Here is a 21,981-nt window from a genome sequence, read left to right as displayed (position 1 = left end):
TCTCTGGAACAATTTCCCATCTTTTCGATCAAATTCGAAGAAGTTTCTTCTTGCCCATTCACAGTACTAACACAATCCCATACACAAGAAGTTACTTATGTATGGGATTGTGTATGTGATCACCTTACACAATCTTGTGTATGGGATCCAATTTCTTGTGTATGGGATCACCACAACAAAATAATTTGATCTCATGTGCCAATAAAGCCCTAACCAACCAACTAATCCTATCAAAGAGTGCCTTTCTTTGAGCCACAGATATCTGTCACCCAGATAAATGATAATTTCCATTCTCCATTTATGTTTAATAACATGAAGTTAAATCGTCGGTGATCCTTGACTATATGACTGATGATTAGTTATTTTACTATGGTGCTTGCTCCTCATCACGCTTTTCAAACTTTATTTTTTGGATTTCATTAATTTATTAATTAATAAATTAGCCAGTGCTTGTCGGCCAATTCGGTTGCGCCTTCACTTTGCTACTGACAGGCTGCCAGTTTGAATCCCGATCGTGGCCTGGACGATTATAAAAATAACTCTTTCAGCTGAGAAAATTATAACACTAAAAAAAGAAAAGTAAAAAATTACAAAAAATCATTGCTTTATGAGATGTCAACACAACGCTTATTGAAGAGTTCTGAAGTAGCATGATTTGGTAATCTATGAGGCTAATGTATTGCTTATTTTGAAGGAGGAATACCCTGTCACCTGCGTATGATAATCACTTTCACTTAATAATAAAGTATGAGAGTGGATAACTCACTTTCAGTTGATAAAAGTTTCTTTATTTCTTAGACAGGATTCTATCCTGGTCTTTCCTGTGGAAGGGCAATACCACGTTTATCTTGCTGAAGTGACATACTGCCATGTTTGATTGTATGCCACTGCTCTACAGAATAGGATAACCAACTAATCCAATATTTTGCCTACATTGGTACGAGTATATTACAGTTATCCACCATTTGTAATCCAGAGTGATGCAATAATAATCCCAAGATTAAAATACATTGCATCATAACTAGTCAGATTACGTTCATCATTAATAAAAAGCACTATATACAACAAGTAAATTATAATAGACAAAATATTACATTCTTATTTTTATCCTATACCCAAACGTAAGAAAATGAAAGGAAGTGACCTTCCGATAATACATAGTAATATACACATCCCAAAGAAAGTGTGCTTTACATTATGGGATACTGGGACAGTTAATGTGAAGTCAACGGCCACTAGCTACTTGTATATAGAGTCAACAGCCTGTATATACAAGTAGTCTAGTCGTGAAGATACTTCGGGTGCAAATCATCAATTCCGAACTCCTACACGACCTTGAAGACACCCTCTTCCCTAATAAACGACCGCCAGTATGGATTCCGTCGTTGCCAATCAACAGGAGATCTGCTCACATATATCACCCTTCTCTGGACCATGGAGAAGTTTTGCGAATCTCAAGTGGTTGCACCTGGTATCTCCAAAGCCTTTGACCGGTCTGGCACAAAGGCTTACTATTCGGTCTGACCCAGTACTTTTGTAGTTGGATTGCCATCTTTCTGTCTGGACGCACACTGTGTGTGATGGTGGATGGCTGCCTATCCTTTCACCGTCTAATGAATGCTGGGGTTCCGCAAGGTTCTGTCCTCTCACCAACCTTCTTCCTGCTATATATCAACGACCTATTTCAGTTGACCTTCAACCCAATACACAGATTTGTAGACGACAGCACACTACACTCCTCGCTTTCATTTGACAAACCTTACCCTATACAACTCACTTCAACCTACAGAACATCAACTACTACCATCACCACCACCCTCAATTCCGATTCCAGGTCATCCTACAATGGGGTTCGGATAACCTCATCAATTTCAATGCTAATAAAACCCGGTTCTGAGCTATTTCTCATAAAAAGGAACCATTTTTTCCCAGTATCCTTTTTGACGAATTTCCAGACAGTTTGAGATCTCTCTTCTTGGAATTACCCTCACATCAAACCTCTCCTGGCATAAACACATCACAACCATTGCATCCTCAGCTTCAAAAAAACTAGGATTTCTCTTTCGCTCAAGACATTACTTCACCCTGAACAGCTGTTTACATTATACAAATCACAAATCCGCCCAGCTATTAAATACTGCTCCCGCATATGGGGTGGGGGCCCCTAAAAGCTCTCTCAAAATGCTTGACTCAATACAGAGCAGAGCAATTAGACTTATTAATGACCCATCTCTTACCAACACTCTCCCATCACTTTCGCACAGGCGTTTGGTTTCTGTAGTATGTATATTCTACAAATATTTCCATGGGAAATGCTCATCTGAAATAATATAAATAATTCCTCCACTCATCTACTAAGCTCGTTAGAACACATGCAGGTGCTGCTCAACATCCCTTCACAGTGCATCTAGAAACAAACAGAAGAAGTTTTTTTTCAAATGACTGTAAATTGTATTCCCAAGGAATACAATTTACAGTCATTTAAATCAAATGTAAACAAGTTCCTCGTTTCCCAATCCACTACCCAAACATGGTACTAATGTACTATAGGTTGAACAACCAACCTCCTGTGTATGGACACAACATTAAAAAAAAAAAAAAACTTTGCTTACGCTTGGATATGAGATTAAAATAAGAATATCGTTTCTTGTTTATTAAAATTTACTTGATAACTAAGCTCATCATTTTTTAACTTTGATAACTTTCTACTCTGCAAAATAAACAGCTATTGCTTTTTATTATTAAATTGTTTTAATGTAGCTACAAAACCAATACGCATGGCATGATGAAAAATAATTCCAGACTATATTTTTTTCTCTAATATAACAGAGAGCTTTGCTTTCATAACCCAGTCGGTGTTGATGAAAGACCTGGGTTCGAATCCTGTCTAGGACGCGAATACTTTTATCAGGGCATTTTTAATGGAGGCTGAATTGGCCGATCTCAAGAGCAGTTAGACGTCTACTTTACCATGCTGATCCCTTAGAAGCATTTCCCTTCCGTCTGTATATATATTAACATTCATGCCATTGTTAAAAAATCTACAGAAATCCTATGCTTTTGAACTTGACAAATACAGTCTGTGATTTTTTTTTTCTGTCATGATGATATTATCAAATCTTCTCAGTGCCGAACTGAAGTTTGAGGGGTGGAGGGAAGACAGATAGACAGAAAAGGAAAACAAAAACTTCGGATTACTGTATGTCAGAAAAGTAAGGACAGTGCAAAATAGCACTCATACCTTTTTTTTTTTTTTTGTATAGAAATTTCTATCCAGACACAATTCAGTGTTGCTGTGACTAGTCACAAAATGCTTTGCCACAGTCCAAATGAGATTGTCAACTGATTACTCGTGGATAGATAAAAGCATCTCTTTTCATGGGTAAGTTACTTCCGCACCTGATTTTCCATTTTAATTGTCAATCATCCTTATCATTCACCATCATCAATCAACAAGAGATGTCATCACTCAATTTTTAAATGTAGAAAAACCAATCAATTGTATGGATTCTGCCTAGTGTTTCTTCACCGAAAGCAAAACTTAACATCCCCAAGTGTCGAGCAAAACTTGATGCACATTCGCTATTCGTTGATGTCCATCATTTCGACTAAAATCGCAAAGAATAACAAAAGCAAAACAACTTTATAAGTTATTTAAAAAAAAAAAAAAGAAGAAGAAGAAGAAGAAGAAGAGAAGAAGAAGGCAAGCTATAAGTGTGACAAAAACTATGAATGATTTAACAGACTCTACTTTCTACCAACATCTAATAGAGCTTAGTGTTAACAGCAGAGGCCCAATCTAGGATTAAGTTACAAAATGTTTTGATTTCATGCCGTGTATATTACAACATTACATTTCTACTCTGAATAAAAGGTTTTTATTATGATAATACAAGTATCCATTTCGTACATTGGTGGCATAAATCTAATTTCGTACTTTCCCACTACAAACTTAGATACAAGGGTGGTCTGAAAGGTTCTCGGTCTCGACCATAGATGGCAACAGGCAAGATTTATTTTTCTAAGTTAGTACATCTGTCATAAGCATCCATGTGAAATTGCAAGCCATTCTATCAAGTAGTTTGTTTTATACAGTTGTCTGAAGCAAAAGTGTTGTCTGTATCCCTTGAAATGGATAAAATTGAGTATCGTGCAGTTATAAAATTCTTTGTAAAAGAAGGTTTAATGCCAAAAGAAATTCATTTGAAGTTCATAAAAGTTTATTGGCACTCTTCTGCTTCGTTTTGGACAATTAAGAAATGGGCTGCCGAATTTAAACGTAGCCTTACCAGCCTTTAAGATGATTCATGTGAAGGATGTCCAAAAAGTGTAACAACACCAGAAATCATTGATCAGTGCACGATATGGTATTGAATGACCGGCGAGTCAAAGTGCGTAAAATTGCTGAGACTATAGGCATTTCAAAAAAAGTGTAGAATATATTTTGCATGAAGAATTGAAAAAGTAAAAGCTTTGCGCAAGATGGGTGCTGCGCTTGCTCATAGCAGATCAGAAACGCACTCGCATGAAAATCTCTGAACAGTGCTTGGAGCATTTTAACAAGAATAAAACTGTGGATGAGACTTGGATTCACCATTACACACCAGAATTCAAACAGCATTCAAAACAGTGGACAGAAGCCGGTTGTTCAGTGCTAAAGAAGACAAAGTCGGTTCCATCAGCAAGAAAGGCCATGGCATCGGTGTTTTGGGATGCTAAAGCCATTTTGTTTATTAATTATCTTGAAAAGGGTAAAACAATAACCGGGGAATATTATCTGGATCTTTTAACTAGACTAGACGAAAAAATTCGTGAGAAAAGACCAGGTTTGCAAAAGAAAAAAAATCATCTTTCATCAGGACAATGCACCTGCCCACAAAGGTGTTTATAAATTGAGGAAATTAAGGGATCTGTACTATACTATGAATTGTTGGAACATCCACCCTATTCCCCAAATTTGGCTCCATCTGACTTCTCTTTCTTTCCAAAAACTAAAACTTTTCCTCGCTGATCAGTTTTTTCTTCGAATCAAGAGGTGATTGCAGCTGTAGAGGGATATTTTGCAGATCTTACTGAGAACCACTACAGGGACGGGATAATGGGGGCTGCAGCATCGCTGGAATAAATGTATTCGTCTTAAGGGAGATTATGTTGAAAAATAAAAATAATTTTAAAATTATAAATTCGTTTTTTCATTGTTAGGCCGAAAATTTCAGCTTTTAGATTTTAAATTTATAAACAATTTTCCGCTTTCAATTTAAATAAATCGGTAATAAAGATGTGTGGTACTTACTAACAGCTTCAATGATGTCCGCCAGCAGGACCCCATCACTGATGTCATTTTGCAAGTTCTCAACTAACCTGGTGAATCGTTTTCTTGTAAGGTAGTGATTAGCCCACTCGGTGTATATCTAAAAGGAAACACAAAGCACAAAAGTTAAATTAAATTAAACCTAAAGATAACTAAAAAACGATCCTCATCGTATTTCCATTTTTACCAACAAAATTAAGTGTGACGGTACATATACTTGCCTCAGTGGCGCACTCAGTATTTAATCTTGGAGGGGGCCGAGCACTCAAGATTTAATCTTGGGGGGGGGGGGGGAGTTGAGTAGACGATTTGAGAATACACACTACGCATTGCATACGAGCTATGACTGAGCATCTGCCAATACATGATACCCGTGATCTCCTCTGACCTAGCTCGGGCAAACGAAGTTGAGCCCGAGCACTACTTCGTTTGCCTTGCGTTCACAGCGACCAGGATTTCCGAGCGCTATAGAGTATTCCCACCTTATATGACCGCTAATTCATAAGTAGAATAAAAATAGAAGACACGACACAACATACATTTTTTTTTTAAATGAATTTTAATTAGGAAAATATTTTTTAAAGTGTTTTTTCCTTTTCTTTTTTCCTTTTTCTTTTGGGGGGAGCTAGGGCCCCCTGACCCTCTCCCTGGGTGCGCCAATGACTTGCCTTAAATAAACAAGCATTGGCGCAATACCAGTATATATTTATATATTTTTCCTAATAAATGTTAAGGCAACAGTAGTAATTAGTTTTCTTTTTATAAGTGCAACACTTCACAAAAGACAAAATCTCATAATCATCAAAAGCTATTTTTCACTATTTAGAGACCTTTTTGAATACGGTGTCTTGTGGTTGGGGGGGGGGGAGTTGTTGCAACAGTAAACAGTGAACGTTTCAAGAATGAATGTCTTGAACATGAGACGAGGATGACCTTCGACGTCTCTACCCAAAGCCAAGGTCACGAAAATGAAAGAGCCGGTGTAAACTGACAGATGGTAGAATGACAAAACATTCATTAACTATCATTATTGTTGAACATTATTTCATATGCAAGTTGCCAAAATTGATGGTTTAGTATGCGTTATTTCATTTCGAAAATCATAATAGGAGAGAGATATAAACTGAAATAATAAAAGTGTACTGTGGGGTGATCAGATCATCGACTAGTACAATGCACTTTAAAAAAAAACAAACTTCCACCTGCGACTTCTTTATAATTTATAATAATAAAACAGTACACATAAAAGTTGACATTTTTCATGTTTGATTTTTATCGAGACACCTGCAACTGATATCATTCCGAGAAGTCATAGAATATTAGTTTTCAAAATCTGTATCGCAATCCACTTTTTTTTAAACTTTATAAAAAATAAATAAATAAATAAATAAATAAATCAGCTAACGCTTTTTTATTCCCGTATATACAGGGAGTAGGCGAGGCCGTTTTTTTTTTAGCCCTATCTAACTTTTTGGAGACCGAGTGGGCAGTTTATAATGAATTTGTAATTCAAAGAATTTTTTTCTGCTGCATTAAAATGTGTGAGTGCCGAATAGAAGTATTTCGAAAACAACTGTGTTTTAGTGAAAGAAGAATATTGAAATTGGGGAAAAAGTGAAATTAGTGAGGATGACCTTTTCAGACCCATTGTATTGCATTTTTTAGATGGATCGTTTTGGAATTATGGCAGGAAACAACTAAAGTATGAGGAAAATTCTACATATGAGAAGACAGTCTGACTCACTTTCAAAAAATGAAAACCTCTTATAAAAGTTCTTTTGGTCCTACACAGGATTTGAATCCCCAATTTTCCCTTATTGAGTTCATATCAGAAAGACTACTTAAATTACAGTAAACACTGAATGCTACAATTAAAGCTATGCAAATATTAGTATCGCTGCTCTGATTGCGTAGCTTCTGACACGTATATATATTTTAAACTATCTTTAACAGTGTTTGTTTATTTATTTTCTCGTAATTATTTAATTTTCTTTGGGAAGTACTGCCCCTTCATTGTGAATTCCCAAGAGTAGGCGTTGAATGAAGCGATATTTGTTGTTATGGACTACAAAAAGCTCTTTCTATGGAATTGAAGAAAGAAAATATCCACTAGGTTCCTAGTGTGTACGGTATCATATATTTTGTTTAAAGAACCGTATGGGTCTGTCTAAAGGAAAATGGAATGATTTTATTGGCTTTCAATTAATAATCGTAGCTACTATATTCGTAATTGATAAATGTGTTGATAATTAATGGATCAGTTCAAGGGTTTATAAGATTAAATTTTCAATATATATATATATATATTTTTTTTTTTTTTGAAGAAAAAACTGACAGTATTCGGGATTTTAATGAACACATCATGTTCCAATAAAGGATCATATTTGTTAAAATATAATTATCCTCATGACCATTCACGATGAAATATTTTTTTCTATTTATTTTTAATTATTGATTCCTAATGGAATTAATAATTAAAAATAATAGAATTAATAAATACAAATAATAGAATTAATAAATACAAATTCCTTTGATTCGAATACAAAATAGAATAATCAGAACTCTGGTCATTACTAATATCCTCGCATATTCAACTAGTGACTTATTTGCCATTCTTAACCGCATTTTGCCATTACAGAAACTTTATCTATATAATTGTATACTATATTTAAGAAATTAAATTGAAATTTAAAAAAATATTTTTTTTTAAATTAATAAGAGGAAAATAATTAGTGGAATACCTGTAATTTTGTATGAGAGATCTGAACGATGACAGTCAGTTTTTTGCAGAAGATGCAAAGTTGAGAACTATCAGGAGTAGAGCATCTGCTCTGTAAGAGGACGTGAATTCACTGGCTGAATGGACAAATCAGTGAGGTTTCCAGTTCAATGTTGTGAAGTGTAAGGTTTTGAAATTTGAGAAGCAAAGATGAAATGTTGAGTACACAATTAGCGGAAATATCTTGAAGGTAGGGGAGGTGAGAGATCTGGAAGTGACTGTGGACAAGGACCTAAAATTTCGGGGGATATTGCTATTGTGACGACAGCATAGATAATTGGAATGATGCAGATAGACTTGTAGAAGGATGTCATGGTTCCATTGCATAAGACTTTGATCAGACTACATATGGATTACTGTGCATAGATTTGGTCACCTAGTTTTCAAAAAGATGAAGACGTGTTGGAGAGGGTCCAGAGACGAATGACTAAGGTGGTTGCTAGTCTCTTGAATGCTGAATATGAAGACAGAACGAGTAAATGCAATTTACATAAACTGGTGAATAAGAGGAGGGGGGAAGAGATATGATTGAGAGATGAGTTGTTAAAGGCTTATTACCAGATTAATGTGGAGGTAGTTTTGCATAGAATGGGTGAAGATATGGAGAGAACAAGAGGTCATTCCTGAAGCTGTATAAGGAAAGTGTGAGCAAAGGAATGAGGAGCAGGTTTTTTGTATGGAGAGTGGTGCGTGATTGGAATGCATTGCCAGAAGGTGTGGTGAGTGCGGAGACGGTGAACATATTTAAGGTGCAGTATATGATAAACTGTGTGTGTGTGTGTGTGTGTGTGTGTGTGTGTGTGTGTGTGTGTGTGTGTGTGTGTGTGTGTGTGTGTGTGTGACAGTGGAATCTCATGCGATTCTTTTTGATTCCATGGAGGTTTGATAAATAATATATAATAATAATAATAATAATAACATAATAATAATAATATCATTATTAATAATTTTCCATTTTCTTGTTTATAATTTTATTAAGCATTTTTCATGTTATTGTTTATAAATTTATTAAACGCGTTTCATTTTACGTTCATTATTTACTGAATTTACTTACCTGGTGTAAAATATTTACGTACTACTCGAAGAGTGAATATAGAAATACCTAAAACTTGCCGAAATCTATGTAGCATCGTGAATAACTTCGTGATGCTAGAAAAAACTTTCTGAAAAATATACCGAAAAATCGACTGTATAACAACAACAAAGAACAAAAAAAGAGAAAGAATGGTCTTTATCTTCCAGGACACTCGCGTTTTTAACCCTGCAACTTAAAAATCCACCTTTTAAATCACAATATTTCAGACAATAATATATACTTGTTGGAATGTTACCACGTGGAAGTTGTCTGCCGTTCTCTCTACCTAGATACCTATGAATCGTTGGCAGCGATCGATAGATTTAATATAGTGTTTGCAGTGTAATTAAACCTGTAGAAGGAAGAATATAGTAAGGATTGACGATACTAAACGACAATAAAGAAATAAATAAAAAACTGCATCGTGAAGCCAACTTGTTCTGCATATACTTGAGTATTTAACATATACCATAAAGAAAAAGATCTGAGTCTTAGAAAACAATACTAAAAAGTATTAAATTTCAGTAGTATTGAAATTTATAACCAGTTGTCTGTTTCTTTACTCAAACTCTAGAAAAACAGGACTTTTTTTGTATTTGTTGACGTATATTTAGAACACACACACAAAAAAAAAAAAAAAACAGCAAGAGAGATTAAAACTTGATGCTTATCTCTCAAAGTCCCTTCAGCAAAAGCTTCATAACTGGCCTGCTATTAAGAGCTATTTTAAGTGTTTGAGGGAAGCCAGTTACTCATAACATTTTTTGACATTGAAGATAGTGATCTAAAAAATGGCATTCACTTGTATTGCTTCAACAATGTTCGAAAAGTATTTGAAGGTATTATTAGGATCTGGTGCGGAGAGAGACGTCCATACTCTAGCATTACTGACTCATGAAACAGTGTACAAATTTACAACGAAGTTTGAAAAAGAAAAGAAAAGCGAACATGCATTCTGAATAGTCTCTCAAGAATCTAATACTTCATTTCTGACTGATATAGATCAACAGTTTCTTTCTCAGAGTTAATGAATCAACTCCGAAGTGCACTGAGAAATTCTGAATTTTCGAAACGTAGTTTAAATCTGAATAAAAAGAGAGTTCTCATTCACTGAAACAACAACTGAAAATTTTCACTTGAGTGAAAATTTTCAGTTGTTGTTAAGTGAAAAAACTAAGTAAAGTTAGGTAAATTTACTTAGTTTTTTTTTTTTTTTAATAATCGAGGGAATGATGAAAAAACTGGAGAAACACTGGTAAATTAAAACAATTTCATTCATTTGAACTTAACTTACCATGCTTTTCAGGAAATAACATTTTAAGCTTTTGTTGAGCACATGGAGAAACTGGAAATTTGGAGTAAACTGGAGAAAGTAGAAATTTCAGGACTGCGGAATAATGCTATGAGGATAGATTGAAGTCATGTAATCTGCAGAGTCTGGCACACAGAAGGTAAAGAAGTGATATTATTGAAACGTTTAAGATGTATTAGATGTAATTATTCTCTCTCTCTCTCTCTCTCTCTCTCTCTCTCTCTCTCTCTCTCTCGATGAGCCTTTGACTCAAGGAGAGTTATTGTAATAATAATAATATAAAGCGCGGTTAATTAAAAAATTTCTTTACATTTGCATTATCTTGTTTCTGTAAAAGATTCAGAAAAAACAGATTTATCATCCTGAGTTTTCATTTACATTAGAAAACTAATAGGCTTATTCCATTCTTAAATCTTGTTTCCACTTCTTTTTTATCTTTTTATTCCATGTGTCAAAACCATTAAAACATTATTCATTTTCATTACATTCATTACATTTTCCCATTACTTGCAACTATTCTAATAGTTGCAACTACAGCACATTCTAATCATTGATCTACACATTTCCATATAGAGCTCAACCTAATTTCTTTACATTCCGTCCTTTTCTTGCTGTAATAATCACCTGATTCTTACCTTCAGCAATTATAAAAAATCCTAACTTTCATACACGAAGAACCAGTCAATCGAGCCCATCTTTAAATTGCTTTCGTACAAAAGTACTAATGGCATATGGCATGTTATGACTGTAGAGTTTAATTAAAAATAACCTTTCGGATAAATATAATTTTACCTATGTTATACTGTTGGTGAATACTTATTAATATTTATCTATTCCTTTCAATTTTGCTATTTCCAAATATGAGGACTCCATATGGCCTTTTGACTTGAAAAAGACCAAGGTTGGATCTCGTCACTACGAAAGAAATCTTTATATGAGTTTTTCGACTGAAGATAAGTCAGTCTATACAAAAATAGAACAATAATAATAATTTGAAAACAACCGGTTATTCATGTCTTCTACATTCGAATCTACTAACAGTCGATAATGATATAGACCTTTATATCCTAATATACAACCTGAAAAAAAATTTTATTTCACAAAGTGCATTTTAGGATAAATAACAATATAAAATGAATATATAATAGCAGGTAGGCAGTATTTAAATGTGCGTCATTCAAAACCGCCCAGTGAATTCGGTACTCTCTTGGAATTAACTAGCACTCTGCTTGATAGCAGGATTTTTTATTTTCTTATTTTTTTTAAAGCCAGTCCATCCACCAAATCTTGGAAACCTACAGCACATATCATATCGAAAGAAGGGTAGGGGTGAGATAAACCGGAAACCCTACTTTAGGGACTGCACTACCAGATGGACTATGTGTTGCACTATCCAGGTATTTGATTACGCTTGGACTCGCCGAACTTTATATAGTTTCTATATTCGGTATGAAACTCTATGAATTTCTTATTCGGCTATGAAACGATATGGGATGTAATATCCCTTAACTTAAATAATTTCATGTAGCCGAATTGAAGCCTTTGACTCTTCATATAATTAGTAATTTATTAGGACACCTTCTTTGTAATTCGTATAGTAAGTATGTAAGTTCTGTTCGCTACAGACTTGGTATTATCCAGGTCTACCTACTCACTGATGAGACCCCAATGAGGGTGGAAACCGGCGCGGGGCGGATCTTGCTTTGAGAGGCTCCGCTTGGAGGTAAGATTTTGCCTGTCTCTGAGTGGGGCCACCGCTGAGATTATGGCTCTGCATGGTGGTAGGGTGAGTCTGTCACTGGGTAGAGCCAATGCTGAGAAGTTCTTCTCGGTGATAGGGTGTGCTTGTCACTGAGTGGAACAACGCTGAGTTGGGCTATCTTTCGGGATCGTCTTATTTTTAGAGCCCGCTTCACCTATACATAAAGGTTGAAACCGGTGCGGGGCAGATCTGGCTTTGAGAGGCTCCGCTTGGAGGTAGGTTTTTGCCTGTCTCTGAGTGGGGTCACCGCTGAGATTATGGCTCTGCTTGGTGGTGGGGTGAGCCTGCCAATGGGTAGAGTCAATGCTGAGAAGTTCTTCTCGGTGATAGGGTGAGCTTGTCACTGAGTGGAACAACGCTAAGTTAGGCGATCTTTCGGGATCGTCTTATTTTTAGAGCCCGCTTCACCTATACTAAAGGGTGAAACCGGTCTGTGTAAATACCAAGAACAGTGATCGGAACTTGCTCCACCCTTACTATGAGTTGATCTAGTGTTGCACTACCAGATGGACTATGTGTTGCACTATCCAGGTATTTGATTACGCTTGGACTCGCCGAACTTTATAGTTTCTATATTCGGCATGAAACTCTTTGAGTTTCTTAATCGGCTATGAAACAACATGGGATGTAATATCCCTTAACTTAAATAATTTCACGTCGCTAAATTGAAGCCTTTGGCTCTTCATATAATTAGTAAGCATAGTACTTTTTTGGCATGCACTCTAGATATCCAGTAAATAAGGTGATCTCATAACGGAAGATCATTGGTGGTTGTTTTGAATAACGATAGAAGCCAGTGTATTCTGTCTATTAATTGAGTGTGTTTTTCTAGCCAGTTGCCCAGTGGCTTGGCTAGGGAGGGGCGGAGGGGTCGGTCCTCCCCGGGCGACACTTTGAACCTTTCTGAACTTTTGCAGTTAATTCTGAAATACAGTCTCGAGAACTCAGTTCCAAATATTGTAATACTACTGCGAATTTTCTTCACAATTGCTGTAAGTGTTGCTAGTTGTGAGAGGAGTTTTTCTAAATAAAATTGATTAAGAATTACCTACATTACTATGAAATAGACTTCGCCAATGTTATCGACGATTTTGCTAAGAGAAAAGAAAGAAAAGAAAAAAAAGAAAAGAGAAAAGCAAGAAAAATAACATTTTAGAATGTTGAAATTAAAGTTTTACTTCAAAAATAAACATGTTTTAATTTATTTCTCAATATATCATTTTGACATTTTGTAGTATTTTGGTGAGTATTGAGAGGGGCGGCAAACTCAGGGATCGCCCCGAGCGTCAATAGCTACACCGCTGCAATTGCCCCTTTTGCATGATGGTAAATCCTACCACCTCCATATGAGACCAGATGAACGAACGATGAGGATTATTTTACCATCTAATACTTCCACAAACAACTGTGCGAAAATTGTATTCCAGCTACAGCCTGCTCGTTGGGAAATGTTAAGGGACGTTCCACCCGCCAGACCAGCTGGCAGATTAATGAGGAACAGTTCCTCATTCCTAAGCTTTAAAATAATTAATAACATCGATTTTTTTATGTGACTCCCACAAACGAAACGTTGTTAACCTATAGTACATTAATATCGCCGATAACTAATATCCCCCCCGTCCCAACCAGTCATCCGTGTTAAGCACAATGGCCTATAACTTGGCCGCACAAAACAGACAAGCAGCAACTTTGCATCTTAGAAACCCAATTACTGCTTATGATAGAGCGGTTGATGCTCTCTGCTTTATCTGCAAACTGCGTGTGTTCTTCTGATTGTTTTGCCTGTTTCACGAGACGAAAAATCTGTATTCAGAAACCTTGCTTTAAAGATCAAACATGGAACTCTTCCAAGCCACTGCAGGCCTCCAACAAGCGGGCAACTGGCTCAGACCAGGTAAAAAAATTCATCCCCCCCCCCCCCCCAACAAGACAATCACAAACATTGACGCCGCCCGTGGAATCCAAATCCACAGCCGGTTTCGTTAGAGGCGGATACGCTACTCATTCAACCATCAATGAAGCCCCACTTAACTAAACCCCGGGTAGTGTTAAGTCTTGAGCTTTGAATTATTATAGCCGATTAGAATCGTTGACAGGGCTATATCCGCTATAAACTTGAGTAAAAGTAAATAAATAGGCACATGGTTTTTCCCTACTAAAAATTGAGAACATTAATATTTCGTTTTATTTTACTTTTGTTTGCAAATAAACCGCAATTTGTTAAAGTTTGTGATTACAAATGGGAACACACGAACAACAAAGTAAAAAAAAAAAAATTGAGGTATGGCATGTTTCTAAACAAAGAAGTGAGAGTATGATGTATGATACCATTGTACACCTCATACATTAAATTCTAGAGAACAGTTGATAAACCCGGAACATCTATTTTAACGGAGCACAAGGAATACATAGTTTTCTTAACTTAGAGAGAGAGAGAGAGAAAGGCAAAGAGTGTTTTACCACTCCCTAAAATGCGCATTCCTAAACAATCTTCTAAAATCCCTAGGATTTTCTTGTCAGGAGTTTCCTAGTTTCTAGTTTACTATGTGTGCTACCCTAATTTACTGCAGTTATCTTCATAAGCCATCTGCCAGATCGTGTCTCTTTGTAACTGTCTAGGGTCAACAGCCGAGTTCATTTTAGCTGCGATTCTATGGGTGATCTTTTCATCAGCTTCCTTGAACACGCAGTATGCGAGACCATGCATAAATGTATATATAAAAAGTACTCTAATCATATGCATGCATTGCCAATAACTGTATATGAGAGAGAAGAGGCACGTATTGCGTAAGTCAGATACGACCAATAAATTGTTTCCTTCCTGTGTTCTAGGCTACAGCGAGTTCACTATTACAAATCCTTGCCCTCTTGTGCTTCATTATATGCGATTACGTTTGACGTACATGTTTCTGAATCTTACTTTGAAAGCAGCATTATAGGAAACAGTATAGTATTTTTCCTGCTTCTTCTGCTGTTACTGTTAAATTGGAATGTCAACGGAACAGTGCCAAATTTCGAGAGTAAACACAGTAACACGTGCAGACGCATAAAAGTAAAACAAAAAAGAAAACAGTTCCGATTTAACTAGGACGACTTTTGGGATCATTTCCAAGTAAACTCGGCAGTAGACAGTGTGTCAATAGCCTCAAGAAACGGAGAGAGAAAAAAAAAAAAAAAAGAAAGAAAGAAAAAGAAAAAAGAAGAAAAGTTAAGGAAATCCCACCAGTGGGAATTTGAAGCTTAAAATAAGGCAGAGAGAATCTTTTCAAAATTCGTTATTTTCTCCTTAGGTTACACGACATACTGAAGTCGAGATTAAACCAAATAAGCTAAAAGATACGTTTGACATCACATTTATTATCTTCATACGAGTTTTAGAGGTCATGATCCCCCCGTGATTTATGGATCATTCGCAACACGTAATAAAATTCCAGTAATGCCATTGACTTATTTATTTGATTTTAAATGGATGTTTACAATAGGGAAATAAATTAGTCGAAGTTAAATTCATATTTTAAAAAATATGAATAGGAAACGACTCGAAATATATTCTTCGGAATGCATCTAATTTGTATGACTGAAAAAAAATTTCCAAGTTAGTTAAAAAAAAATTAAATTTACTCTTTCCCTCTCTCTTTATGCTTTTCACAGTGCTGAAAGAAGTGATGGGACAAGAACCACTCCATACAAATACTCTCTCAAGCTCACGCAATTCTTGGAGCTTTGGGACTTGGATAACTCACTCTCGGTTGCAAAACTCTTATGAATGCTCCCTATGCTGCCTTAGATGAGAGTCGAACTTAGATCTTTAACCAAAGGACGCAGTCAATTTTCGACAACACCCTTCGGTTGGAGGGGAATTTGAAATTCAGCCATATGATGCAACAGAAATTGAGATCCCCATATTCCATCATCACATTACAAATTAAAAATAGAATACAAAAGTACACAATTTTCCCTTTAAAATTTCCAAATGAATTTATTTTTTTTTGTGTTAAATTTAATAATTATTTACGTCTACTCAGTGCCGTAACTAGGGTGAGGGAGAGCAGGTACAGCAAGATAAGGGGCGCAACAATTTATATAAACAGAGAAAAATAATAATAATAAGGAAGAAAGGAAAAGTTATTGTAGTAGTTTATGCAGATGTAGTAGCTCACTTATGTAGCTATTTTAAAGTCTTATTCATTTGGTCGCTGTTTATTTAATTTATTGATTCGTAACGAGCGATACTGCAGGATATGACTGTGCGTAAAGCTGTGTTGACAGTAACCAGCCTGCATCGAGTCTAGTCGGTAATCTCGTTCGACCAGCCTGCATCGAGTCTAGTCGGTAATCTCGTTCGACCTACTTGCCATGAATAGAATTAGTATGTGCATACTTTGCAATAGGCACACGCCTGGAGGGAGACATAGAGCGTATTTTACAATTAATATTTTGCACTAGGCGTAAATACCTATTTACACTACTGCGTTAGTAGAAATAATAAACTGCATATAGTTTAATTCAGAAGTTTCAATTTCTAATACGTTTTTAAGAGTTTTAAAATATGGTGAAGTGCTGTGATTTTAAACTGAATTTGTTTACTAATTTTTTTGCCTAAGAAAATGCTTCGATTCCTTTGTGATGTAATATCATTCTAGATATTTCACATTGCACTTTTTTGCCTCTTGCTTCCTCAAATATAACAATACAAGATTTTTAAATAAAAAAAAGTAACCGTTAGAAAATTCTAGGAAAACATCAGCCTGTGTTTGTATAGGGTGACAAAACTAAAAGCGCTGGACTAATGCCAGCTCTGTATTTAATTAGCATGAGTATCTCATTTTTTTAAATTTTTTTTTGTGAGATGCATTATCATGGCTAAAAGCATTGTAAGATTTATATTTTTTACATACACATACAATATTATAAACATATTCAGGGAATGATTAGGTTTTGCAATTTCCCATTAAAAGCTCAGAAGCTTATATTTTACTTTGGTAGAGAATGAAGAAATTTCGAAAAATACCAACATTGAAACTCTAATGTCTAAAAATAAAAAAATTCCTTTCATTAAAAAAAGTCATGAAACACTTGCTTCAGTGCCTTCTTCCCAAATAAATTCTGGTCTCTTTTCAGATACAAAAAAAAAAAAAAAAAGTCTTTTAAATGTTTCATTACTGTAGTATTCGGTCTTATACAGTTATTGCGTCATCTTTACACAAGAGCTAAACAAACAAAGATATATCTAATAATAGTCTCTTGTACTCTTGAATTGGCAGAGAGAGAGAGAGAGTAAAATAATCGTTATGATGTAACAGGGAAATGCGACAGCGACAAATTAAAAATTGCTGATTGATGTCCGTATTCACAAATCTTCTGTTCAACAGTTTCGACTTGTTTTAAAAAATAAGGAACAGCCAAGGAGTTATTCAGACTCTGAATAACTCCTTGTCTATTGAGAGTAATGTCAGTTACCATACTTGTAATGTTTTCTGAATCTTTTCTTCTATGTATATTTGCAATAGATGAAGTCTTTAAGAGCACGACAAAACTAGCCGTCGCCATTAAATTAGCAAGAACAGATAATTCTATTTTTTAATTCCTTCGGGAGATATAGCGTTAATCAGCTATATAAACTACTATATATGCATATAAAATATTTTAGTTTTTAGCTAAAATTTTTAAGCTTTTTCCATTATCAAAATACATACAAAAGCATGAAAGTATAAAATATCGACACTGTGAAGTTTTTAATAATAATAATAATAATAATAATAATAATAATAATTATTATTATTATTATTATTATTATTATTATTATTATTATTATTATTATTATTATTATTAATCTCTTTCCAAAAATTAACCTTTTGTTTCAGTTGACATGTACTGTAAATGAGCAAGTAGTTTAAAAAATGCATTCAGACTTCATGTGGTTCGTGTTCTTTTGAAAGATCTTACCAATCATTAATTCCAAGACAAAGTTATAAGAACAAATATATCTGTTAACACAAAAAATTAAATAAAAACAGTGAACACGGCTACCACCAAGCGATATCTAATTTTCAGGAACATAAATCACAAGTATGATTTTTTTTTCCACCTGATATTTTCAAGTAATAATCAATTCTTGATTTTTTCCCCATTGTGTTGAAAGTTTTATTTTTTATAAGATATTTTTTATGATAACTTCTTTTCAAATTCTCATCCCAAATACCAATTTCCCGAGAGCAGGTAGATAAATTAGGATAAATCACGTACTAGAAATGAGTTCCCTTAAGACCTCCTTTATTCATTTATTGTTGTTTGTAAATTTAAAAACTAAACTTATACTTAAAATGCAATTTGAAATCTCTAGATCGGACTTGAATATATTTATTTCCATGCTTCTCTCTCTCTCTCGACAGAGAGAAATAATAGACTGTCAGTAGAGATACTGACAGTCGATTATTCATTATTTACCTAAAATAAGGAATGTGCGCCATTTGATATCATGCTTGCTATATGTCATGGAAACAAGAGGGGAAAACACCTGTCTAGAATAATAAAAAAAAAATAATAAAAAAAAAAGTCCGCGCGGTTAGCCTAGTGGCTGTGCGCTTCGCAACCATATGCCTGGGGAAGGAGTGTTCTAGGTTCGATTCCCGTCGGTGACGTGAGGAGCTGAATGATCTGCTATAGCCAAGTTAGCCAGGCATCGACAGTAGGGTTTTTCATCAGGCAAACCGGCCTTGAGAACTCAACACTACATAGGATAGGAGATAGGATACACCGGGGGTAGGGCTGACCACTTTATCCTGTGAACGGTTTGAAGTCCGATGATTAATAAACCCTCGACACCGCAAGGTAAAAGAGGGTAAAGGAAAATGAGATGAGAATGAAAAAAAAAAAACTTCAACAATTCGATTTTGGCAAATAAAGCATTTCACTTTAGAAGGCCTGCCCTACCTGCTTTTCAATAGATATATTTTTTTATTATAAATCCAATTCTGCTTCATCCTCTTTAACCTTAACGCTCATTTCCTTCTCAATTTTTAATAGAAACTCAAAGAAAAGTTATTTTATTTAATTTTAAAATAATTTTATTACCGAAAAAATCTAAAACTTTAAGAATAATGATTGGGTACGCCTAACAACCTATTCTTTTCTCCCAGTGACTGGTGTCGTTATGATTTTGCTCTAACCTATAAGATGGAAGTATAGGTTTTTCTTTTCATACACACTACTTACTTCTCATATGCATATTTTAATACAAATCATAGGAATAAGCACATGAACAGCTTTCAATAGCATTATTCCTTCCAGCACTCTGGGCTAAATAATAATTATAGATAGCAGAAAGTACACTATTTTGACAAAAATATTTGGCGGAAAAAAAAAAGCGTTTTAATTACACTTCTAGTACCGAGTGAGATCACCTTTGGCCTGAGTGATAGCGACTAACCTTTGGGGTATGCTTTCAACAAATTTCTTGATAGTCGCAATAGGAATATTCTTCCATTCCTCGCGCAAAGCTACCCCCATTTCTGATGATGATGATGATGAAGGCCGCTTTGGTCTAGAGCAAATTCGACATTATAAAGATGTTCGATGAGGTTGAGGTCTGGACTCTGAGACGGCCAGTCCCAACATTTCAACGTTGTTTTGTGGGAACCAGTCTCGGACACGCAGCATAGTATGGCAAGAAACATTTTCGTGATGAAATATGCAAGGGTCATTGACAAAATACTTTCGCAGCGTCGGAAGCATGAAGTTGTTCAGGATATCCAGATAGTCATCAGACGTCCACCAACTGAATCAGCTCCACACCATTACTGAGCCTCCACCAAACTTGACAGCTGTAATGATGCAGTCCTGCTGAAACCGTTTTCCGGGTAATCTCCAGATCCAAAAAGAGTGAAACATTTGGAAGCGTGATTCGGCGCTCCACAGAACCCTTTTCCAATCATCTACGGTTCAGGAACGGTGTGAAGGTACAAACATCGTTTGGCGTTGAGGGGGGAGGGTGATGTGTGGTTTGTTTGCAGCAGCTCTACCGTGGTAACCTAAGGCAAGCAACTCTCTGCGAACAGTTCTAGTACTGACAAGTGTCCCGCAGTATTTTCCAGATTGACTGCAATGTCCGCATCTGATGACGTGAGGGATGCTCGAACATTCCGAGACAAATGAGTGTCGGTGGCTTCCCAGGACGTTTTCCCGTTGTGGTGGCACCATAAACTTTCCATCTACGAATGATAAAAGCAACGGTGAATTTCAGTACACTAAGACGGTAGCAATGTCACCGACAGAAAGATCATTGATCTAACATCCCAACTATCGTTCCACGTTGGAAGTCTATCAGTTCATCTTGTTCATCAGTGGCATCTTGAAATCGAGTACAGTGACAAAAGTATTTGGGCACGTAAGGTGTCCAAATACTGTTGTAAACATAGTGTATGTTGCAGTGTTTCGCTCATTCATTTATCAGGTGTATAACTAAGTGAAGCGAATCAATTTCACATTAATCAGTGTCATTTGTTAATGACACTGATATATTAATTTCTTGTTCAATAATAATGTAATAAACTAATAACTATTAATTATTACCATAACGATCCTCCTGTGATTTATAACACTTCATAGCTTACTTAATAAATCTTATATTTTTGTCATTTCGTAAACAGGACAGTTGGTATTATAGATCTTAAGTTCATAAATATTCTAATTCAATCAAAAATGGCATTACTGTAATTAAGCTAATCTTTCTAGACATTTGCATATAACAACAGGAGGCAAAGGTAAATTAATTATATCGATTTAATATGATTAAAAATCTGTGCTAATAAATGAAGTATTTAAGCTCTTCTAGTTGATAATATATTACAAAAAAAAAACATCGACTGCATTAGCTAAACATTAATCTCGCTATTACATAAAGTTCCTAATATGTAGCATTCAGAAAAATAAAAGCCTTCTTTACATATTAATTTAGCTGCATTCGGTATATTTTTCTTATAACACACACACTATAAGAATGGAAATAACAAAACGAGTTTAATAAATTTTCCAAAATATAAAAACAAAATTCAAAATGCTACTAACTATAATACATTTGTTTCAAATATGCAGATATAAAAACACATTGTGTTCGTAATACTTGAAATATTTTCTACCTGGATTACAGCTTTCTCCTGAGGGGATATTGGACCACTCGGAATCTCAGAGGTATCCGATGACAAAATATTCTTTTTTCCAACAGGGATACACGCCATAATTTAAAGTTAATCCCCCCGAGTGATTCACCAATCACGTTTTCACTACATTATAGTGAGATTATGTCGATATATGTGTCAGATTAACACAGTTTGTCAATTTATGAATAGTTGCATTTACTAATCCGTATAGAGTAAAAGCGATCTTCTTTTTCACAGTTAAACCAGATAATTCGAAAACATTTCTGTATGTACCCATTGTTATGAAACTCATATCGAACTCAATATTGGTTCCAAACACTGGTAATCATATGGTCTCAATGAGGAAATAGCACGGACTCTCAACTTCATCATATACACTGACTAGCACGCACCTGAATGCGGCTACTGCATCGCTTACTCTTTCTGTCTCTGTACCTCACTCACTTTTTCCCGACTCACTCCATTTCGCGAGCTATTTGTAGCGTGTGAGTATAGGACGGTATGTGGGATCACAAGAATAGACACAGATGAGAGAGGTTGAGAAACTGAAAGCTGCATTTTTGTAACGAATTTGTCTTGTAAGT

At 35.3% G+C, this 21,981-nt stretch overlaps 1 protein-coding gene across 1 annotated transcript in view; it reads right to left on the bottom strand.

Annotated features, from left to right (window-relative positions):
• Nucleotides 1-21,475, bottom strand: part of LOC150104065 (uncharacterized) — a 387,411-nt gene extending 365,936 nt beyond the window's left edge. The window contains 2 exon segments of the mRNA XM_090396391.1: nucleotides 5,294-5,411; nucleotides 21,377-21,475. Coding sequence (XP_090252517.1) covers nucleotides 5,294-5,411; nucleotides 21,377-21,475 — 217 coding nt within the window.
• Between the last annotated feature and the right edge of the window lie 506 nt (nucleotides 21,476-21,981).

Source organism: Typopeltis vanoorti, chromosome 8, assembly GCF_054136105.1.
Source record: "Typopeltis vanoorti isolate ZY-2024b chromosome 8, IOZ_Tvanoo_1.0, whole genome shotgun sequence".
Lineage (NCBI taxonomy): Eukaryota > Metazoa > Arthropoda > Arachnida > Uropygi > Thelyphonidae > Typopeltis > Typopeltis vanoorti.
The sequence above is the reverse complement of the archived record's forward strand: the minus strand, read 5'-3'. Positions and strand labels throughout refer to the sequence as shown.